Source organism: Panicum virgatum, chromosome 5K (assembly GCF_016808335.1).
Source record: "Panicum virgatum strain AP13 chromosome 5K, P.virgatum_v5, whole genome shotgun sequence".
Lineage (NCBI taxonomy): Eukaryota > Viridiplantae > Streptophyta > Magnoliopsida > Poales > Poaceae > Panicum > Panicum virgatum.
In genome coordinates, this window is record NC_053140.1 from 54,453,511 (window position 1) to 54,477,217 (window position 23,707).

Genomic DNA, 23,707 nt, shown 5'->3' on the forward strand with positions numbered 1-23,707 from the left:
TAGGGCGCGTTTAGTTCCCCATCCAAAAATTTTTGGATGTCAAATCAGCACTTTGACCGGATGTCGGGAAGACTTTTCGGACACTAATTAAAAAACTAATTTCAGAACTCACTTGGAAACCACGAGACGAATCTTTTGAGGCATTTGACCGCGTCATTAGCACATGCGGGTTACTGTAGCACTTATGGCTAATCATGCACTAATTAGACTTAAAAGATTCGTCTCGTCATGTACATCCAAACTGTGTAATTAGTTTTGTTATTTAATTACATTTAGTGCTTCATATATGTGTTTAAAGGAGAGGTGAAAATTTTTGGGAACTAAACCCGCCCCTATTGCACCTATGCAAAAAAAAAAATCTTAGAGGCATAAAATACTAAATAAAATTTATTTGCAAAATAATAATTAATCTATAATCATGCGGTCAAAAGACTCATTAGATTTGTCTCGCGAAATAGAGCAAAATTGTGAAGTTAGTTTTGTAAATTAACTTTATTTAATATCCCTAATTATTGATCAAAGTTTGCGATACTTTCTATCCCAAACATACCAAACAGGGCCGTGATGCTCCGAGGAGGTCTTGGGAGCTACCCGATGATAAGCCATCAGCAGCGCCGCGCATGCGCACCACGCGGGCTAAACCAGAAAGGCTCTGTTTAGTTCCCACCCCATAAACCCCGTAAACGCAAAAAAATCATCACATCGAATGTTTCGACACATATATGAGTACTAAATAAAGTCTATTTATAATTTTTTTTTTGCATAGATGGGCTGTAAATCGCGAGACGAATCTATTGAGCCTACTTAATCCATGATTTGCAACAGTGATGCTACAGTAACCATCCGCTAATTATTAATTAATCATGGATTAATTAGCATCATTAGATTCGTCTCGCGATTTACAACCCATCTGTGTAAAAAGTTTTGTAAATAGACTTCATTTAGTACTTCAAATTAGTAAGATTCCAACACAAATTTTTTTTGAGCTGGAACTAAACAGAGCCAAAGGTGCAAGGGAGAGGAAGGTACGGCCAATTGTTCGAGGCAAACAAGAGAATTGGAGTAGCATGGGGAGTGGACTAGTGGAGCTTGCCCGCGAAGTTTGTAATGATCCTTTGGGCCTTGTTTAGTTGCGTAAAGATTTGAGTGTAAAACACTGTAGCACTTTCGTTTGTATTTGATAATTATTGTCCCGCCATGGGTTAACTAGGCTCAAAAGATTCGTCTCGCAAATTACAATCTAACTGTGTAATTAGTTATTTTATTTAGCTACATTTAATACTTCATGCATGCGTTGAAACATTCGATGTGATGGGGAATCTTGTAAAGTTTTGGAATTTTGAAGGGAACTAAACAGGGCCCAAGTGAGAAAATTTGGTTTATGTTTCGGACTTCTTTGAACCAGGACTTGAGGAACGGAAAAAATACACAGCTGAAGATGCGTATAGACATATGAAAAACAACGTGCGAAATATATGAAAATTTTCCCTTTTTTACAGAAAAGAAAAAAACAGCGTGAAGAGACCCTTTTTTTCTTGCCATCTGTAGTATGCTTTAGTATGTTTATCAATTGTCCGCTCCAAATTATTTCATAGTTCCTCACAACAAAATATATTTCATATAGTTGAAAAAAACAATTGGCAAAATACAATATTATGATGTAGGCATATTCCTTCCAGTCTTCATGCTGTGCATATGTGTCGCCTACTGCAAATACAAAATTAACACACATACGTGCACCATGACCTATATAAAATGATTAAAAGCAAGCGCATGCCTTATACATTACTATTAAGTAGAGTAGTAGACAACTATACACACCCGATTCACAGTAGTATTTACTTTTTCTTTTGAAACGAAACAACAGGAGTATTAACGTGTGTGAATAAAAAAAGTTACTGAGCACAGCAGTTTAAACTTTAAACCGTACCCAGATGGCCAGATGTTTTTACTATTATTTATTTATTATCCATATTTGCAGCTTCTAAGCCAGAATACAGAACTCGTGATGCTGAAAGTACTCCACAAAGTAACCTTATCATCTCAGCGTGTAGTATTTTAGGTAGCCTGGGGTTCCAATTCTAGCGCGAAAGCTGGCCATCGGTGCCTCACCAGTCACCACAAATTCTCTAGCATTCTTTAATTCGTGGATGCGGCGCGGGCCGCTGGTCAAATCGCCGCCGGCCACGTCTCCCCGCCACCGGCCCTATCACCCTGCGTCTCCTGGCTCCGATCCCCGCGACGTGGCCGCCCCTCGGGACCGACACGTCCGCCGGGCGAGGGCCCTCGGCCTCTGACTTCCAGAACATTCCTGCCGCTTCCTGGCCACGAATGACCGTCTCGATCCAGCGGCCCGCCGCGCGCCACGTGTCGGGGCCCGGCCACGTCGGCGTCCGATGTGGCGCCCCCGCCCCCGGAGAAACTGATACGGCGCAAACCTCGCGGCTCTCAGCCTCACGCTTGGGAAAGCAAGTGGCCGCCGCTTCCCATTCCGCCGCAACCAACAACACCAGCGCCCTTGCTCGCTCGCTCGCACGCTCCGCTCCCATCCGCGGCCCGGGCAGCCAGCCAGCCATCGGAGATAGCGGAGGAATCGGCGGTGGATTCGGAGAGGCCGGGGTTTCTCGAGGAGATGAACGGCAGCGGCGGAGGAGGGGGAGGGGAGGAGGAGATGGAGGAGGACGGCGGCGGCGGCGGCGGCTGCGGGCATGGGATGGGGGCGGGGAACAAGGAGCGTGTGGTGCTGATGTGGGGCTACCTACCCGGCGTGTCGCCGCAGCGCTCGCCGCTGCTCGGGCCGGTCCCCGTGAGGCTTCCCCCGGCGGCGGCAGCGGCCGGCGGCGATGGGTGGAGGGACGTGTGCGGCGGCGGGTGCGGCTTCGCCATGGCCATCTCCGGTGACGTCACCTGCTCTCTTCCTCATTGTTCGTGTGCTTGTGCCCTGAGACTTTCAGTTGGTTGGTTCTGCGCGTGGGCTGTTTTAGATCTACTGCGGGTGTCGGCCTACGCGGTTTTCGTGGCGGATTGCGTAGGAACCGTTGGGGGGTCGGGTTTTGGATGTGCGGGTTTGGCGAATTTTTTTCGAACTGATGAGTAATTGATGGTGCTGAGTTGCTGGCCTAAAGTAGCTTTTTGAGGATTTGTGAGTAAATTGGTAGATGGGCTTCAGACACGGTTTGAAACAGCTGATTGCGAATATGGTTTGTGAAACTTGCATTGATTCGGGTTTCTTAAGACCTTGGTGATTCGTGTTCAGGAGAGGGAGGGTTCTGCTGAATTGAATTGGTGCATAGATCAGTGTGGTTTCTCTAGTCTGATTATTTCGGAAAAAGAATCTCTTAGGGGGTGAGTTTCGATCTAAGTAGGGATTTGTTTCTGAGTAGAAAGTAGTTTCAATGCTGAAGATGAGTCGACAGGAGCCAAAGCAACATTGTTGAGTAAAGTTTTCTTCCTTCGATTTTTTAGAATCTGATTCCTGTTATTCCATAAGGATCAAAGAGTATTGGCATTCCGTTATCATGAATGAAAATGGGGTGGAATCTCGTGTCGAAAAAATAGTAGCGGCATTGACTAGAGAGTAGAATAAACAGGATCTTGGAATGCCATTGCCTCGAAACATAATGACCATCTTCCATAAAATTCATTAAATGTCCAAGTTTCAGGTCGAAATTGTTAGTTCTAGACTTCTATCTACACTCAGAAGGCTCTATATGTTTGTCTCATATGCTAATTCCTGAGTTATAGTTGCTGTCATCAAGTTTGACCCATCTCTGAACCCTTCCTTTTGGTTTTCCATTTCTCAGAGTCTGGAAAACTCCTCACTTGGGGATCTGCTGATGACATGGGCCAAAGTTATGTGACTGCTGGGAAGCACGAGGTAAGAAACAGTATTGATGCTTTGTGCTTTCCTGCACCAAGAGAGAAAGCTCAGGACCTATCACTAAAGATAAAGTATCATACCTCTCAGGAGACTCCAGAGGCTTTTCCTCTTCCTAGTGGTGTTGCAATAGTGAGGGCAGATGCTGGATGGGCTCATTGTGTTGCAATAACAGGTATTTGCGATCCAGGTTTGTAGTTTTGGTCTACACATCGCTCATTATTGTGGGATCATCCTTAAATTGTTTTGTTGGAGCAGATGATGGGGATGTCTACACGTGGGGTTGGAAAGAATGTGTTCCAACTGGAAGGGTCGTTGGAGACCAATCTTCAGTTGGAACTATGGAGAAGGATGAAAGACAGATCGCAATGGCCACTGACCAAGGTGGTGATGCTTACTTCCTACCTCATGTCATTCCTGCTTAAAAAATATAAGCTTCTCTACATCAATTGTTTACAGATATAACAAAGGAAACTTCATTACAGTGAGCCCCAGGTCACAGGTGTCTAGGACAAGCAGTGGAGCAGCATCTGGTCCCTCTGAAAGCAGAGGTACTGATGATAGCTCAAAGAGACGAAGGTTGTCTTCAGCAAAACATGGACCTGAGAGCTCAACATCTAGTGATGAAAGTCTTTCAGCACCCCCTTGTGTGGTGACATTTAATACAGGAGTGAAAATAGTGGCTGTAGCTGCTGGTGGTCGTCATACATTAGCACTATCAGGTAACCTGCATTTGTCATTATGGCACTGATATTTGCCTTTCAAGAAAATTTGCTGACTAAAATAATATTTTCTCCGAAGCATCAGATTTGGGTCAGGTGTGGGGTTGGGGATATGGAGGAGAAGGGCAATTAGGTCTGGGTTCTAGAATCCGAACGGTTTCATCTCCTCATCCTATACCGTGCATTGAATCGGCACTATACAGCAAGGATCGCTTATCAGCTATCAAAGGTAACAAGACCGCTGAAGGGCACATCAGTAAAGTTATGGGAAATTGCGTGCGGGCCATTGCTTGCGGAGGCCGTCATAGTGCTGTAGTAACAGGTCAGTTGTGTTTTTTAGTTCATTCCTGTAACTTCTTTACCATATTCTTGTAAAGACATATCAGCCATTCTGGATCTTAAAGTAGTTGGAAAGTTGGGTATAGGGCTGTGGAAAATAAACACTCAAATCAGCATTTTGTGTTTGCTGTGAAACAGTATAGCATAGTATTTAGTCATGCAATTTGACTTTTCACTATAGTAAACATATTTTTACCAACTTGCTTTGCAAGATTGTTGAAAATGCAGGAGCTCAGACCAAAAGGTGTTCATACAGACATATTATTGTAATCCCACGCAGTATTGCTCCTTCTAAGAGAACTATATGGTCGTGGTATATTTGCTTGCTTTCTAAACAAAAGAAAATATAAGTAGTAAGTTTAGTCCGAGCTTCTGTTCTGCTAATAAGAGGGCTTTCTCAGCCCAAATCACAATGTAGCCAAGGTTTAGTTTCATTTGAAGTTGAAGTTCTTCCAGTAGATATCAGCAAGTGTAGTCATGATTCCTGCTGTATTTTTAATGCCCAGCTCCTGCTTGCAGATTCAGGAGCTCTTCTTACATTTGGATGGGGGCTGTATGGACAGGTTAGTTTTTTTATCTGGCCACTTTTATTTGATCAACCAAATTTGTGAATTATTAAACCAAACAAACACATTAGAGTAGCTTAGAAAAGATATATGCTCAGTGAGTGGCATTCTATGTCTTAGTATTGGGTCAGTGATTCAACTAGTTCAACAAGATGGAGAATTGATTATTAAAAAGCTACCGCCTTCATTTGAATATGGAAAATATAGTAGTTTTGTATCTTCAGTCAAATTGACACATACTGAATCCAAACCCATGGCTAATTACTTGACTTCATTTTGTTTGTAATTTGCGCATGTTGGAACTTGTATTATTAAAAACAATGGCTACCGTATTTTCACCATTTTCCATACTGTAACATACTCCATGTTTAATGGCATGTTATGCTGTGTGCATTAATTTCATTAGATTTATATGTTCTGTAGAATGATTCTGTATCAATGTACTTCATTTGTCACAACTGTGCCTTTTCTTCAGTGTGGACAAGGGAACACAGAAGATGTTTTAAGTCCAACATGTGTATCGTCTATCCTAGGAATCAAGATGCAAGACGTCGCCGCAGGTTTGTGGCACACTGTATGTACATCTGTAGATGGCGATGTCTATTCCTTTGGAGGAAACCAATTTGGGCAGCTTGGCACTGGTTCTGATCAAGCTGAGGTATGAAGGTTCCATGTTAATGGATGCCACTGCATTCCATGCAGTTTTGGTTCATAGAGATGCCCATAGTTGTCCATGAAGTTGCGTACGTCGTGGCCTTTAACAATCGTTTTATTTCAATGCAGACTGTTCCGAAATTGGTAGATGCTACAAGCCTGGAAAATAAGAATGCCAGATCTGTTTCTTGTGGTGCTCGCCACAGTGCTATTATAACAGGTTCTTTTTAGTTCTTCTATCTTCGGTTATAGTGATCTGCATATGTTTAATGAGTATACTGGTCTCATATATTATATTATGCGAACATTCTTTTTATTTTTATCATGCAATTAAATTTTTATATGACTACCTTGTCACAAATGAACCTAATGTTATCCCACCATAGGCTCTCGTTTTAATCAAGAACAATAAATTACTGTGCTTAATCATGGGCTGTGCTGATTATCTTGCAGCCCAGGGGTAGAGTATTTCTTTTCATTCTTCCAATAAATTACTATTAGCTGGGAGAAAGGAGCCCTCACTCATTCGTTCTTTCATTCAGTGCTTATTATGGCATCTGACAATTTGTCCATTTAGACCAGGGAAAGAACTAGCTTGTGGCATCTGACAAGGGTTGCAATTTTTTTTTGCAGATGAAGGCGAGGTATTCTGCTGGGGATGGAATAAATACGGCCAGGTGGTTATCCATTGACTGTCCTTTTACACCTTTGAGTTTGGTGCAAAATTTTCTGAATTGAGTTTGCTTTTGCAGCTCGGCCTTGGCGACTCGATGGACAGGAACGTGCCTTGCAATGTTCCCGTGGACACGTACCACCCGCTGAACGTGTCATGCGGCTGGTGGCACACCTTGGTGCTTGCGGAGTCCCCTACCTGAAACCTGACAGAAGAATTACCGTAGATTGACAATTTTGTTAGGAACATGTAGGCTCGTGCAGGTGCGGTGATGCTGCATTTCATCGTGTACATACATGGCAGTGCATACAGATATGTATATTCATTCTTTCCGGTGCGCTCATCAATGTGTGCTACGTAGACAAAGCTTGTGTCGCCCTGCGTATACAGTGGAGTAGGATTGTAACGCTTGAAAGTTGAAACTGGGTTCGCTGACGCTTCTCAAGCGGTTATGCTGCTCCCTCATTCCTAGTGGAAAATTTCCGCCGGTAATGACGGGACAGGGTAATCGGATTATCAGACTGCTTACAGTAGTGAAGACGTACATGCTTTACCGGAGGATTGACATGCAAAATAAGCCATATGATGTACCTCTGTGATTGTTAATAGTCCCGTTTGTGATCCTAGTGGTTGAGGTTCAGTACTAGTAAAGGCATTCAGCTTTGATGCCTGAAACGCCATGCCTCCGCCAAAACTGCTTAATTGAGACCGGCAGAAACGCCCAGTGACTTAAAAATGGCATCGAGTACACGTCATTAATTATAAGTTGCGCTCACTTAAGTACATATTCACCTACATAGCAACATCAAAACTGGAGACGATGATGCCCCGTTGCAAAAAACATTTATATACAACGGACGGGGACATCCACAGGCACAAAAAAAAAGGAACAAAGTTACAGACGACCCAGGGGGAGGGTCTGTCAGGAGACGATCGGTCAGTCAGCAACTGCTTTCCTGTAAGTACACAAGCATCTGCGGTTTGCCACAGATGCTCATGGATTTATTGTGCTTCCACTTGCAAGCAATCCTTGTGTTAGAGCCTACTGGCTGTTTCCATTTTGATTGTCCTGAAAACTTCAAAAGGCTAGTTGTGAGAACAATCAGAAGTTGAGAACATAATGTGCCAAACTCAAAAGATACCCAATAGATATGTCAAAATAGAATGTTATCAGTTCAGTTTGTTTGAGTCCTGGGATTACTAGTGGCCTAGGAGTGGTAACGGATCATGACCCTAGTGCCCTCTTCACAATCCAACTTAGCTTAAAATTGTATAAGACAAGAGCCCGACCCTTAGATTATCTAGGCTAAAATTTGAGGCCCTTTACCACATTGTACACTAGATAGTTTGACTGCACAAACTGCTTCACTCCGAGACCACAATAAAGCTTGTTTCCATTGGCTATAAATTTACCAAATTTTGGTGTTAACAGCAATAGATAGCAAGAAATAATATTTCAGGTCATGCATATAGCAGAAAAACGTGATTAGAAACTTATAGCAACCACTAGTAAACGTCATCTTTTGTGGGAGCATTGAACTTATAGACCATTCCAGCTTGAGCAGTCAAAAAATCATTGCACGACCAAGGATTAGCATCTATACTATAAAGGATGAAAGAATTGGGTTGCTTTCTCACCTACATCAACCTAGCCACCCCTCTCACAAATCCCCTCTTGAAGGGCCACATGGAAGGGTTAGGTGCTTGATAGGATTTGGTGGGAGGCAAAAACACCATCAAGGAAATTATTTCTGCCTAAATTCCCTGTTTTTTCTCACCAAAGCGACACATACCCGCCTGCTGTACCCGCCCGCTCCCCTGCGCTACCCACGCCGCTTTCGCCGCCCGCGCGCATGTAGCACCGCCTCCCCTGCCACGCTCCCCTGACGCCGCGACGACGCCTCCTGTGACGACGCCCTGCGAGGGGAGGCACTGTCCCCGACGCCGCCGACGTCGCGCCCCCCGCACCCTGCCACGCCGCCACCCCCGACGTTGCGCCCACGATGCCGACACCGCCGCCGACGTCGCGCGCCCCCGCACCCTGCCACGCCGACGCCCCCGCCGCGCGCCCACGACGTCGACGCGACGCCCCCCCCCCCCCTCCCGCACCCTGACACGCCGCCGCAGCCGACGCTGCGCCCCTGACGTCGCGCCCACGACGTCCTGCTCAGTGTACGTGAGCGCCTACAAGTGAGACTCCTCCACCCCCGCGCCAATCCTCCGCCACCGCTGCCGAGGGTGGGCTACGGGGAGTTCAAGGAGAAGGCGTGGGCGATAGAGAAAGGCACCGCGCCGGCGCGAGTGGATCCTGACAGCTTGCTCCCGTGACGCGAATCAATCTTCGGCAACGGGAATCGACCTCCGGTGGCGTGGATCGATCTCAGGCAACAGGAATCAGGCACAAAACGACCCTCGGTCCCTTCGATTTCGTTGCCAGGATGGAGCGCCCCCTTCTTTCAATCGGTAGCCTCTTGCAGCGTGGGCGAGGACGCAAAGGTGAAGCCCACACGCGGCAACTGAACTTCCTCACCGTCACCTGAAGCTGATGGATTTCTTCATAGGTTTGCCCTTCATCCCCTCCGATTCCCACTCTTTTGATAGTAGATCTTCGCATGGAGGTGTGGACTGTCCGTACAGGCAGTAGATCTTTTTAATTCTCGTGAGTAGAAGGGATATTAATATCTTCCTGATTCATCATCATGGACATTTGGTGTATTACTTTGTACAAGCTACAAAGGAATGCCGTTTTAAATATATGTTTGTTTCTGAATTCTTCATTGCCTTTTTGAATTGAATTGACATATCTTCTTTCTAAAATTTTAGACAGTTACAGACCACAACTGCTGTAGCATGCAATTCAAGTTAAAAAAAAAAGCTAGGTGTACTAAAATAATCTATATCTACACATAGAGAGTATGCCACACTTTTATTGTGGTTAAATATGGAAAACCAATGTAGAGTTTTCTCAGTGATATTGGAGAAGTCTCTGAGTTGCAGAAAATTATGGTCGTTGTGATGAATGTACCATGAGGGTCATTTAGCAAGTCTCCTGATAAACTTGGCGCTGATTGGTAGACATTTGATCTTGGTGACAAATGAATTCATCTTAATGAGTTAGTTATCATTCTTGATAGATTTTGATAGCTTAACATTTATATCCTTGAACTCTGAGTAAAAATTGGTATCCATTTGGTGTTAGCTGTATCCATTTGGTGTTAACTAACTATCCATTTGATGCGTCGCTAGAGCTCGGGGACCGGCACACTGATGGCCACATCTTCGTATTTGAGCACATCTTCTCTCCTACCGGCCAAGGTGACCATTTTTCCCTTCTTTCTTGAATCGAAGCTACATGTTTTTGTGCTTGTGCTTGACAATTGGATATAAGTAGATCTTAGAGTGCTTGGGTGACACAATTGGATGAGAGTAGATCACATAATTTTCCTTCTAAACGCATCAGTTCTCCTTCAATCTCCAATGCTTGTCATGGTTGTACTGAACTGTATTGATGAGAGTAGATCACACAATCTGCAGCTTGCATACATGGGTAGTGGTGATAGCAGTCTTGTTTATTTACATTCAGTTTTGGTAACCATATTTAATTTGTGCCAAAGCACTGGTTGTGAGACGGCCCAGGTCGGCCTGAGGACCCTTACATGGCCCAAGCACAGTTCCCAGGGGTTACATCTCCCAGTGTCAGGGCGGGGCCAGGGTTCGGGAATTTTCTCGGTCGGAGAAGCCGAGGCTTCTTCTTAAGTTAATACCGGTGGGGCGGTCTTTCCCCACCCGGCCGAGTTTTTTTATTTACATTTAGTTTTGGTAACCATATTTAATTTGTAGGACAAATGGTTGTTCGCGAATTGTTATCTTTGTAATCTGAACTTTCTGAAGGTGGTCACTTATAATCTTTATTGTTTTTTGGATTGCATGTTTTGATGACTACCTTTTATATCTGCCAAAAATCTGTCCTGGCGCTTGTGATTTATATGGACAAACCAGGTGAGGCCTTGGTACCCAACATGGTGGATGCATAGCTCATGTATGATTATTCTTTTGATTTCCAATGCATGAATGTTGTGTTGTTGGAGGGAAAAGTAGAATTCTTCTTCTTTTTTTGTACACAATACTTGTAAACGACCCCAAGTAGCTGACCTGATCTGAGTTTTTTTTAGCCTTTATGTTGATCTCATGTTCACTATAACATGCCAATGTTGTCAATCACAATGTTTTTGTTTTAATCTTTTCTGATTCTCACCTTGAGTTTAATTATTTGTGTACCTTAGTTTTTTAGAGAACCAAGGGTGAGTACTCATGAGTTAGGAAAGGAATTCTAGATATTTAGGGGGGAAAGGCTGATAACTCAAGAATTAAGATTAAGAAGGGGGAAATCACTGCAGTCAGTCAGGTCAACCAAACTGCTTAGCTAGCATTTTTAGAAAATGTTAATGCAGGGATGATATGGTGTAGGTTATACAAGCAGTGATGGACAAACCAATATTAATTTAGTTCCTTCGGCAAATTTGTGGCATATCTTCTTTGGGCCTTCTTGATCTGGCGTTGATTTGGGAATCTCTAGATTTGTGGCATATCAGCTTCACACATGGTGCATCAAGCAATTCTCTTCCAACTTCATGTGATCCAGGGACAATGATGGGAAGGAAATGTGCTACCGGCGTTGGCATACTCTTCTTGTTGAGGTAGGAGTAAGGAGGAAGGCTGAACCTTCTGAAACGGCCAGCGAAATTGAGGTATTTGATTATTTGTAAATTTTAAGGAAGGTGGCTCTCACAGAGGGCACCCCGACCGTATTGTATACATGATCCCCAGGTTTCAGGTAGGATGATGATAGCATTTAGATTGTTGTAGCTGGATCTGGAGCTGACAACAATTGCTATAAAAACCCAATCCATTTTATACCAATAAAATATTCTGAACTTGCAAATTTGGGATACAGTTTCTATAGTTGTCCATGTATAGAATGGAGTGATCTTGACAATGGCATCTATGTGTTAGTCTTTGTGTGACCATGACCTAAGCCAGGAAAGGATGACCAGCCATCCCAGGTTTAGTACACCAAGGTACACTAATCAGCTAGGTTTTAGGCTATCTCCAAGAAATCCAACCTTTTTCTTTTTGCTCCGTTTGTGCTTATTGTGTGCATTCCAAACGAAATTGAGAGCACATGCTGCAAGGATTAGTTTTTACTTTTGCTGTGCACGGTCACTCAACTATTTGTTGTAAGATAGGTAAATAGAAAGGGATATTTATATTTATGATGTTAGTGTTTTTGTTTCAACGTTAAGTATTTGGTACATGGCATAAAAAGTTAGTTAAATTTATAGAAGGGTAGGAGGTCGCTCCTACGTGGGTGATAAGGAAATTTTTTTTTCGCTTGTTGCAACGCACATCCTCGCCGTGAAATCCATCGCCCACAGTGAGCCTCTTCTCGATTCACCCTGACTATGAGCCTCTTCTCGATTCACCCTGGCTATGACACGTGCCTTCTGAAGCTGAACATCTAGAGGTTACACTCTGGAAAATATTTCTGAAGCTGAACATGTAACTGCATTCTGTGATGTTATCTCTAAAAAAAATTGCATTCTATTATGTTACTATCTGTTAGCACTTAGCACTATTATAGACCAAAGTTGATAATTCCATTGAAATGAGAAAGGGTGAACTAAATGCTAGGACCTTTCCAAATTAGACTCAAATTTCAAACCGGCTCCCTGCAATCCTTCTAATTCTTGATGGTTACACAACAAAACAGAGCAGATAGTAAATGCTAGCAAGCAATGGATGGCTCGTACAGAGAGGGCAATCACAGCTCCACACCCGTAGGCCAAAATCGTGAATCACTGTTGACCTATCCATTTGGTGCTCACTAACACATGATATGTACTCTTAATTTGTTCACTTAGCTATATTTTTTAGGTAAGTCTCATAATATGGAGTACATTAGATTCATGTAGAGATTATATATAATTAGTTTCAAACACGTGCCTGGGCACATACATCCCCACTAGTTGATTGAAAAGTATAAAGCGCAGTCAATGGACTTACAGGAAATTTTCCTTCAAAGGGAGAGCAGCATAACACTTAGAAGCGGGGGGCTTTCGACAGGGGCCCCGCTGTTGGCACTGCTGAAGGCTCTGCAATGGGAGGTCTTATTTGATGGTTGGCAACCGAGTTATTAGCCATAAGTTTATTGCCTGTGCCTCTAATACCGGTAGCATCACTTTCTGGTTGTTGCGGATCTACCGAAGGCTTTACCTGTTGCAACATTGTAATTCAATCAACCTTTTGGTCGAGCACAAGTGTTCCAGGATACAAATTTCAATGTAAATGTAAAAAGAACTTGAAAATCCTACAAAGTACAGTCAGCAAATTCACTATGGTAGTCAGGATATTACTGTAAATTGGGTCCAGGATTTCATTGTATAGCAACAAAGTAGATATACTTAAGGTAAAGGAACAATAGAAAAAAGGATCGCGGCTCCAACCAAAGACAGGTTAATATATTAACAAAGTAATGTGATCTTACAGAGTTTCTTTGAAGATTCTTATCCTCCCTTGAGAATCCAGGAACAGACAAATGCCAGTTTTGTTCTGCAAGATATATTGAAAATTAACAAGCAAAATGAGATGTTGTAGCACATTTCCATGAACATGTGTGCATGAGAGCGAGGTGAAGCAACTGACCTAAGTGCAGCAACACATCCTTCGCTTCCACAACGGATGATTTCCTATGCTTTGCCAAGCTGCACGCAAATGCAGTCACCTAAAGGCAAACCCATGTCAGTTGAATAACAAGATATCTCCAGCAGATAACATATGATCGAATTTAGAAGATGAAGGTACTCTGATTCTGAACTTGATAGGAAATCATACTCTCAAAATAGATAGCGAGGCAGAAACAATTACCGAGTCAATGAAGTCATCGGCAATTTCTAAAAGTAAATCTTCCACCTCAGGGTCAACCTTGCCTAGGGGATCTACCTGTAATAAGACATTATGGTTTAAGAACAGACCAAAGTATTATAGTCAACTAAAATAAGAACCTTTTCCCGAACAATAGTGTGTCTATTAACATTGCTGAAATCATGACCAGTAACATGAATTACAACATCAAGAAGTTTTTAGGAGCACAGGTAAGAAAAGATCCAGGTCATCACCTGTGCAACCAGATCTTGTATCTTCCTTTTCCCAAGAAGTTGGCTAGTTCCTTCAGCTCCCTGACTTGCACTTCCACCAGTCATAGTTCCACCAGACAAAGGTGTACCCGGCTGTGAACCCGTAAGGTTCGCAGACTTCTGCGAACCAGATGCTGAAACCCTTGGAGATTGTAGTGGCTGCTGCTGCTGAAACTGCTGGAGAAAATGTTGCTGCTGAATCAGTTGTTGGGCACTGAGATGCGGATGCTGTTGTTGGACTTGTGCAAGTTGCTGTTGACTCAATCCCGTCTTCTGCTGAAGTTGCTGCATTAACATGAGTCTCTGTTGGTGCTGAAATTGTGGAGAAACTGGTGAGCCCATGGATGATTGCATTTGCTTCAACCACTGCTGCTGTTGCTGTTGCTGTTGCTGAGGCATAGACATTGCCACCATCTGTCCATTTTGCGATGATCCAGGCAGTTGTGAATTTAATGCTGTAATTGACGCTGTTCTCGACAAGCCTTGACCGGCTACTTTCTGTAAACCAACCGCATATTAAAATTATGTTTATCCCTTAAAAAATAACAGCTACTACATAAACATCATACATGGTAAATGTTTTTTTTTAAATGCAAGAGCAGGTAATATGCAACAACTTCAGCATGTACCATGTGCAATTCAGGTTTGTTACCAATTAATGGGAAATAGGGATAAAGGGTACACAAGTCGCAACTCTCAACCAGTTTTACATACAGTGGATTAAAGAAAGATCAAACACTGTTGTCAACAGACTGTTTATAACTTGTTTCAGCATTTGCATATAAATATATGTTCTTCAAAAAAAGAATCTTGACACGCTGCAGCGTTAATAACATTAGAGCGGCCAGAAACTGTATAAAAATTACTGGAGACTATTTTTTCTTGTATAGTCCTTATAAAGTGTTAGGGTACCTGCGGAGATAGTGCAGCTTGTTGGGATGCCTGAGGTCTCATTTGTGCATGGGCAAACCGTTGTTGAGCACCATAGGGGATAGTTCCATTTGGTCTCATCTGGTTCATCCCCATAGTACCCATGACTCCCATGGGCTGCATCCCTTGCAGCGCTTGAGCTGTATTAGCATTATTCAATTGAGTACCTTGTACCATGCCCTTTTGCCTTGCCTATAGGGGAAAAAAGCCAATTACTCTATTAGTAGCCTCTAATAAATAAAGAAAATAACTCCTACTAAAATTAAAATCCGCTGGTTGTAGCTACCTTAAAATGCAACACTTTCTCTCCCAATCAAAATTCCAAAAGGCAAACTCAGTACAGCGTCATTCCTTTCAACAGGCCATCGATCCATTGTGTAATTTTTTATCAATAAAATGAAGTATTTACAGCCACAAATAGAACTATCTACTAATAAATATTAGTGCTAAGAGATTTCAGATAATTTATTTGTTTCCAGTCTACCTTCAGAATGAAGAGTTTAGAACCTTTGGCCCTTGATTTTGCCCGCATCATGATCTCACAGACAGTAGATAACTTCAAAAGAATTAAATATTCTGAATTCACTACTTATTTTCTTTTAAAAGAGCAGAGATGGCTAAAGGAAACCTGTTCAACCACGCTTAATAAGATTTGACTACACATGTCTAATCTTAAGTGATTTTATCTGTACAGGCATTTTATGAAGCTGCTTCAACCCATCAAAACCAATCTGATTGAACAAGGAGTCCTAACACCAAACTACAGTACATAATAATTGTGACCACTTCTAGCATGAGTCATTCGCATTTAAAATTCTTCCCTAACATTTTATCATTCCTGTTATATTGACTCTATGCACGTGGAGATGCAAAATTCAGTTTACTCGTGAAGCCCCGAGCCTCCAAATTGAGGAATTCACCTGCGCCATCATCTGTGACTGAATCCCATAATGTGCCGCGTTCCCCTGGCCTTGCAGCATCCCAAGCTGGCCCTGCCCAAGCATGGGCGAACGCCCCGCCAACTGCTGCTGTTGCTGCTGGCCCACCAGCCCGCCGCCGCCCGAGAAGCTCATCTGAGCGCCGTACATCCTAGCCGCCATGGCGGCGTACTGCGGAAGCTGGCTGGCGGTGGAGATGCGGGAGGTCGACCCCGAGCGGTGGATCTGGCCGAACCCCCCGGCTCCGGCCCCCGCCTGCGTGGGCGAGGGGGCCTGCAGCTGCGGCGGCCGCGGCGGGTAGTCCATGGATCCCCCTCCGCCCGAGGCGGCCGCGGCCGCCGGGTCGAGCTGCTGCGGGGAGGAGATGTGCGCGGAGAGGTCGGAGACGGTCGGGGACGGGGGGATTTGCGGGGAGAGGAGGGGGTTAGGGTTGGAGTTCTGCGGCGTGGAGACGGAGGCTCCGGCGGCGAGCTGGTCGGGCTGCGCCGGCGACGCGGAGGCCGCCACGGGCGGCGGATCCGCCATGGCGGGGGGGGGGGGGGCTGTAGGGTTTCGGCGGCGGTGGTCGGACGGGGACGAGACGACGCGGTTGCGTCGGGGGCCGGGGCGGGGCAGGTCCGGGTTCGTGTGGGACAGTTGACGTGTGCGCGTAGTCTTTTCGGCGGTTGAGTCAGAAGGAGGGTTAGATGGTGTTCGGGTCGCTGGCGGACGGGCCCCACGGGATCATTTATCGGATAAGATCATAAAGAGGCCCTGTTGAGCAGCTGTTCCGGTTTGCCGTTGGCCAAACTTTTTCCGTTCATGCTGATGCAGCACAGGCATGTCAGCAAGCGCGCCTCGTCGAAAAAGATGGTTCTGCTTCTGGTGCCTCGGCCACCGTTTTTTTTTACCGACCGGTCAGATGAAACTGCCCCCGTTTGATTCAGGTAAACCGGACAGGTTTGATCAGTTACTGGAAAAAATCAGCCAAATTCAAATTTCAAATAAAAACGGCAGTTCAATCGATTTCCACCGGTTAGCCGACCGGTTTGGTCTGTAAACCGGTCCGTTGAAAAAAAACGACGGTTTTAAAGTGGTTTCCCGGTGTGAAATAAATAAAAATTTTGGCATGAGCTATGCACATATTAATGTAAAAGACCACACCAAAACAACAATTTACAATCATGCATATAAATACAATAGTAATAAGCGTGCATACAAATACCATAGTCATAATCGTGCATACAAAATACAATAGTCACTGATACACATCAATAAAAGTTCAACGTACGAATGGGAAGACCCCCATTTGGGACGCCATTTGGTATTCGACGATGGACATCACATTCAAACATCGCACTCTAAGCAGCTCAGCCTTGTAGTCTTGCCAAAATTTGTAGTCTTGCCAAAATTGGCCCATCCACGACTTCGCACATGTTAGGCGGGCCGCTTGTCCTGATTACCGAAGCGAAGAAACTTGTATATTGATTGAACTATCATCCAAAAACTTAAGATATAGGGATGTAAGTTCATAGGTGTCATTCCAATGAAACTTACCTCACTTCTGTATACTCTGCACATTTGGTGGCACATTCCTGCAATGGACCACTTTCGCCCTGTGCCCAGCCAAATATTGTTTCAATCTAGTCGCACCACCTCCTCCTTTCTGCGTATGACAATAGTTGCATCGACATCCGGGATAAAGATTTTCACCATGTTCCCATACAACATCTTTATCTCCGACTAACATTGTCTATTTGCATAAATGGACAACAAAAACATATCAAGCACATAAATAAAATCTACGTAAATCAAATATACACCTAAATCAAACCTAACTAAGTGTCTAAATCATATACACACCTAAATAAAATCTACCTAAATCATATATGCACCTTAATATTCAAATCTACCTAAATCCTAAGTCATAGTGTAAAAAATCATCTAATACACCTAAGTCATATACCTAAATCTTACCTAAATCCTAAATACACCTAAGTCATACAGCTAAATCATACCTAAATTTTAAAACAAATCATCTAATATTCTAAATCAACTCATAGGATAAAAAAATGTGTTCATACCTTGTGGCGGCTAACCGTCGCTCCCGGCCGGCTAACCGGCTACGCGCCCGGTTTACCGGTGGGGGCAGGTAGATCCACCCACCGGCCGGCTAACCGGAGCTCCGGTCGGGCGTGGTGGCATCGGAGCAGGCGGGCGTGAGGGTTCGGGGGGGGGGGGGGGGGCGTGGCTGATGATGCCGGCGCGATGGGTCAAAGTGGGCCTTAATAGGCCGGCCCATTTTTTTTCTTTTTTGGTTTAACTTCAAATACCCGCAAAGTATACTAAATGAACAAATATTTTAAAAAATTTGACACCATTAGATTCGTCGCAACTTGAAGTATTTTCAAAAAAAATTTGGGAAATTTTTATTTTTTAAAATTTAAATTTAAATTTTGAATTTGGTCGGTTTCCAACCGGCTGGTACCGGAACCGGTCCGGACCGGTTACACCGGTAACCGTGGTTTCCGGACCGGTACCGATCGGTAAGAAAAACCTTGGCCTCGGCACGATGTTGCGGTCACCCTGGCATCGAAAAGATGCATTCGTGCCAAGGATGTGGCAAAGTATGAGTTTCAAAGTGCACGTTAATTTTCCACTTAGTATTGCTAATTAACACAGATAGCATGGGATCACAAGATCACATAATCTAAGAGTATGACCATATTGATGCGGAATTAGGTGGGTAAATCATGGTACCAACTTAGAAGTAGTCATTATAGATACCTCCTGTGTTGATGTAGACATCGGTGTAGACGTAGCAGGCATGATGTGGATGTACGCTTAATCTTCACCGGTTTATGAGCTTATTTTGTCTTGATTGGTGAAGAGCTTGACGTAGCTGCAATCCACCGTGTCAAGAATACGGGGTTCTTGACCAGTGAAGTTAATATCTTGAGCTCTTGCTCCCTCTAGCCATGAGTGTTTAGAGCATCTTCAAGAGATTCTCCAAAATGAGTTGAGTAGCTAAAATTAGCAACATTGAGATAAAATTTGCATCCAACAGTCTCTGTAAATCCTCCAGTCGGTATCCTCGTTCTCTATTTTGGGCTTCCCATTCCGCATCTTTACCGATCGGTGCCCATTCTGCATATGCTCTCCGTACTTCCCGCTGGCGTCGGTCCCACCTCCATCAGCCAGCCCCGCTGCCCACCTTGCCCAGCCCGGCGGCGGAGCTCGCGGCCGCGGCGGCGCTGCTCGCGCGCGGCGGCGGGTGGATCTCGTGTGGCGTGCGGGGGCGGAGCTCTCGCGGTGAGCTCGAGCGGCGCGCAACGGCAGAGCTCAGGCGCTACGTGGGGGAGGAGCGCGCGCGGCGGGCGGACCTCTCACGGGCGAGCTCGAGCGACAGCGGAGCTCGGGCACGGCGCGGGGGTGGAGCGCGCGCGGCGGGCGGAGCACGTGCGCGCGGGGGAGCTCGCTCGCCGGGGGCGGAGCTCGGGCAACTCGTGGTGGCGGAGCTTCCGCGGGGTCGAGCTCGGGTGGCGCGCCGCGGCGGGCGGAGCTCGTGCAGCGGGCCGCGATGGAGCTCCCGCGGGGGCGGAGCGTGCGCGCCGCGGCGGAGCTCTCGTGGGCGAGCTCGAGCGGCGTACGGGGGCGGAGCACCGGCGGTGGGGGAGCTCGCTCGCCGGGGGCAGAGCTCGGACAGTTCGCGGCGGCGGAGCGCCCGCGGGGGCCGAGCTCGGGCGGCGCGCTGCGGCGGAGCTCTTGCGGGGCAGAGCTCGCGCGGCGACGGGCGGAACCTCACGGGCAAGAGACGAACGGGAGGAAAGTGATTTGGAGAAGCTGTTGGATCTCCTACCCTTTTAAGAAGTTTTAATTTTTTTAACTTGTCTTTTACCTCTTCATTTAGCTAGAATTTTTAGCTAATCTGTTGGAGATTTAGATGTACTAATCTTTTCACGTGAAGTTTTACATCGTCGTACTCTTAGCAATATATAAGCGATGTTTATTTTTCAAAAACATATATAAGCGATGCGAGGTAGGGCGCAGCGGAGACTATGGTGTTGTTTGTTTTTCAGACTTTTTTTAGCCCCTATCATATAAAAAGAATTTTACCATTTAGAAGTATTAAATAAAATATATTTATAAATTTGTTTTGACAGATGGGTGCTAATTCGCGGGATGAATCTAATGAGTTTAATTAATCTATAATTTGCTACAATAATACTACAACAACCATTCTCTAATTATGGATTAATATACCTCATTAGATTTGTCTCGCAATTTAACCCTAGAGTTCTGCAATTAGTTTTATAATTAGATTTCATTTAATACTTTTAAATGCTAAGATTTTTTTTGATGTGACATGATTTAAAGTTTAGCCCCTGAATCAAATAACCCCTGTAGAAATTACGCCAGGTGTGCCTACAGATCAAAGCATGGAAATCCTAATTAGACACGCTGAGTGGATTTCTTACGCCAAAAGAAGCTCTTGATTGTAACGCCGAGATCACAAAATTCCCAAATAACATCTCCCCTGTCCCACCTCCGCACTGATGGCCGAACGTGCCAGTGATCGTGTGATCATAGGACGCCGGAAAGCCACAACATTCATCTGCTCGATTGCTGGCTTGCTGCCTCTTTTCCAACCCCGTTCCGCGTCGGCAGTGGAATTCGTCTGCCTGCCTGCGCCAACAGATACCCGCGGCCGCTCCCGGGATCTCTGCTTCCGGCGGGCCGTCGCCTCCGCGCCCAGCCCCACCTGGAAACGGTCCAGCACGGCAGCACCTGCCCACGCTCGCCAATCCTCCGCTGGCAGGCGGCAGCTAGCTTCGACCGCGACACCGTGGTGATAACTGATAAGCTCGGCACACTCTCCTCTGTTCGAGGCAGGAAAAACCAAAAAAAGATTTGGACCCCGGACGTTTCGGGTTAATGTTCAGTTTCCAGTGGTCACTGGATTCAGTTTCCAGTGGATCACGCCACCCGGGCAGTTGAAGCTTTCCACCGACTGCGTCCGGATGTACGTAACTGTCGATCGATGTCGAAACAGTAATGATTTTGAAAGGGTCTTCTTCTTTTTCTGTTTTTCTAGCGGAGCAGGTACGCTGTAACCTTCCGAGCTCTGAAAAAAGCACACCGCCGATGTGATCACCGTCCAATCGGAAGACTCGTCGTGCGAGACCACGCGACCAATCTCTTCGAAACGTACCTGGATTCAGCTACCCGGTAACCCAGTGGGCCAGTGGCGCTGTGCATTCCGCGGCGACGAAAGCGTCAAACCGTCGAGCTGTCGATCCATCAGACCTGCACATCAAGAGCTCAAGGTTCGTTTCGTCAGTCCGAGAACAGCAGCAGCGCGTTAGGCCGTGTTTAGATATTTTGCAAAAAAAAAATTACGATAGAATCTTACTAATTTGAAGTAATAAATGAAGTCTACTTATAAAACTTTTTGTACGGATGGGTTGTAAATCGCGAGACGAATCTAATGATGCTAATTAATCCATGATTAATTAATAATTAGCGGATGGTTGATGTAGTATCACTGTTGCAAATCATGGATTAAGTAGGCTCATTAGATTCGTCTCGCGATTCATAACCCATCTATGTAAAAAGTTTTTTAAATAGATTTTATTTAGTACTTCATGTATGTGTCGAAATATTCGATGTGACTTTTTTTTATGTTTACGGAGTTTAAGAAGTGGGAACTAACAGGGCCTTAGCATTCAGAGCGGTATTGGATCCATTGTTTGGGTTCCGGTCGGTCTCAGTCCTCACAGTACTTTCCAAAGTCTTTCTTGCTGGGCTAATTGGATTGGTTGTTCATGTCCCTTTCCATGGCAACTTTGCCAGCCCTTTTTATACCCCCTCGTCTCTCGAGCGTCCTTGGCCGCACTAGCACTACTACTCATCATCCTATCCAGCATCTCCCCCGATTTTACAAGTCACTGGTAACTATAGTCTATAGCTAAGTAGCTTCTGCGATTTCTGAAACCACTCCAGCACTCTTGTTGCTTCTGAAACTTCAACCCATGGAGGGCGTCATCCCGTTCGTCTTCAAAGTCATCGCGCAGTACAAGGAAGAAGGGCAGGCCTCCTTCGGCGGCTTGCTATCGGATTCTGACGAGCCCTCGCCGGTGTCGCCGTACGTGCTCCTGCCGGGTGATTCTGACGGCCGCCACCGCGACGAGATCAGGGATCAGCAGCTGTGTCCGACGTCCGTGCACGCCGAGGCCGTCACCACCTGCACCGCGCGGGCGTCTCCAATCCGATGCCCGACGCTGCGGCGGCGTGCCTAGGGTCGTGAAATTTGGCGATCAAAGTGGCAGGTTTGGTGACACCGGACCTAAGGTCCTTGCAAGATGAACAAGCATGAACTGGAAAAGAACATACTGGTTTTCGGGTTCTGTATGCTTTTTACTAGCTTTTATGCCTTTTTTCCCCCTCTGTCGCTGGAGCTTGTTAATGAGGCAAAATAAGTCTCAAAGGAGGCTTTGCAAGTTAAGCATCAAGTGTTCTGTAGTGTGAAAAATAAACAGGTAACAAGTAGCCTGTATGTGCGCAACAGGATGGCTAATTATGCCATTTTGTGTTTTTTGGGAACATTCTGTCATTGGGTCTGTCGTGAGTCGTGACTTCTCTCTCTCGCGCGCTCGCACAGGGCCTAAGGAAATTAAGCCCAATGGGCCATGAGTCCTGAGACAGTTACTTCCTTGTTTCGGAACATCTGAAAAGGAAATTAAGCCCAATGGGCCTAAGAAAAAGAAGCTGCACATTTTCCTTGTTCAGAAAATAATTAACCCTTTCCAAAAAAAGGAAAATAATTCACCCTGACCTTTCTATGATTTCCAAGTCCATCTTGTGACCCCGAAAAAATTCGTCACGAGACATAGCCAGGGAACAAGACATGCCATATTTCATCATATTCACTCGTGGTCCAGCTCCCAGCACAATCAGGCTGGGTCTAGCAAAAGCTAAAAGAAGGATAGCTGAAAATACACTATCCAGCTACTAGTTCAGAGTTCAGAAAATGGCACCACGCAAGATTAAGCGTTTATTTTGCAAAGGAAACAAAAAAACAGTACTATTTCAGAATCAACAGAAAAACACACGGGAAATCAGCGCCCAAGCACCACCAATTTCCCCACCACGCGCATCACGTTGCGGATCCACTCGCAGCCCGTCGTCGGTCGCAGATCGCGCTTGCTCTCAGCAAGCAACCCGACCGGTTCCTTGGATTCACCGACACCGCAGCAGGTTTGACCTCAGAAAACCCCGAGATCTGCCGGGTTTCGCGACGCACCAGGAGGTGCGTGCACGGCGTTATTGCCAGTCGCATCGGATAAGATAATTGCAGACCCATCACAGGTGGCCCATGGCGTCGAGGAATCAGCTTCAGCTAGCCGAATATGCCAAAAACCATCAGTGGACTCGCGTGCTCAGCACTTGAGCTCGGCTTCACTCTAGCCTACACATGCGCAAGAGCAGACAGGATGCCCGGTGGCCGGTGCCTTGGTGCCGGGAAAGTGGCCATGGCGACCCGGACCGGAAGAAGCAAGCAAAGCGCCTGCCTGCGGAAGGAATTAGGAATGTGCGGTGGCAGCCTCCGGCCGGAGAAGAAACGGGCTGCAGGCTGCTTGTGATGGGCCAAAACCCGAGGCCGTTGCTTCGGCACAACGCCGGCGATGTCTCGTCGACGGCGCAAAGCCACTCGCGAATGCCAGCCACGGAAGATTTGGGGAAGTGACAGCGTTGCAGGCGGCGGTAGCATCGGTCCGACGTGTGACGAGCGGAGAGGGTAGCGCCAGCGCCGCACGTGCTGACGTGGTCAAAAAG

The 23,707-nt window shown here is 45.6% G+C and overlaps 3 protein-coding genes and 1 long non-coding RNA gene across 7 annotated transcripts; 3 read left to right on the forward strand and 1 right to left on the reverse strand.

The window, feature by feature from the left end:
* The first annotated feature begins 2,450 nt into the window (after positions 1 to 2,450).
* On the forward strand, positions 2,451 to 7,262 carry LOC120708644 (ultraviolet-B receptor UVR8-like). Of its 4 annotated transcripts, none has more exons than XM_039994016.1 (11): positions 2,451 to 2,897; positions 3,804 to 3,877; positions 3,968 to 4,067; positions 4,136 to 4,261; positions 4,363 to 4,599; positions 4,679 to 4,921; positions 5,458 to 5,501; positions 5,980 to 6,162; positions 6,288 to 6,378; positions 6,792 to 6,835; positions 6,911 to 7,262. In XM_039994016.1, exons 1-11 carry the CDS (start codon positions 2,633 to 2,635, stop codon positions 7,031 to 7,033), a joined length of 1,530 nt encoding a protein of 509 aa, XP_039849950.1. In that variant the 5' UTR covers positions 2,451 to 2,632; the 3' UTR covers positions 7,034 to 7,262. The 4 variants fall into 4 exon arrangements, with proteins under 4 accessions (XP_039849950.1, XP_039849951.1, XP_039849952.1 ...); XM_039994017.1 differs by having other exon boundaries at positions 4,685 to 4,921; XM_039994018.1 differs by having other exon boundaries at positions 2,452 to 2,897; positions 3,968 to 4,052; positions 4,685 to 4,921; positions 6,911 to 7,253.
* Positions 7,263 to 7,586: 324 nt separating this feature from the next.
* On the reverse strand, positions 7,587 to 16,495 carry LOC120708642 (transcription initiation factor TFIID subunit 12b-like). The gene is made up of 8 exons (XM_039994015.1): positions 15,875 to 16,495; positions 14,937 to 15,146; positions 14,007 to 14,522; positions 13,756 to 13,830; positions 13,534 to 13,612; positions 13,376 to 13,440; positions 12,895 to 13,104; positions 7,587 to 7,907 (listed from the first exon to the last, which is right to left on the reverse strand). Exons 1-7 carry the CDS (start codon positions 16,415 to 16,417, stop codon positions 12,931 to 12,933), a joined length of 1,662 nt encoding a protein of 553 aa, XP_039849949.1. The 5' UTR covers positions 16,418 to 16,495; the 3' UTR covers positions 7,587 to 7,907; positions 12,895 to 12,930.
* LOC120708645 lies at positions 9,168 to 11,832 on the forward strand. Its single transcript, XR_005689409.1, has 2 exons — positions 9,168 to 10,830; positions 11,474 to 11,832. It is a non-coding gene; the product is annotated as an uncharacterized LOC120708645 (long non-coding RNA).
* Positions 16,496 to 21,747: 5,252 nt separating the features above from the next.
* Positions 21,748 to 22,499, forward strand: LOC120708646. Its single transcript, XM_039994021.1, has one exon. It carries the CDS (start codon positions 21,904 to 21,906, stop codon positions 22,168 to 22,170), a length of 267 nt encoding a protein of 88 aa, XP_039849955.1. The 5' UTR covers positions 21,748 to 21,903; the 3' UTR covers positions 22,171 to 22,499.
* The last annotated feature ends 1,208 nt before the right edge of the window (positions 22,500 to 23,707 follow it).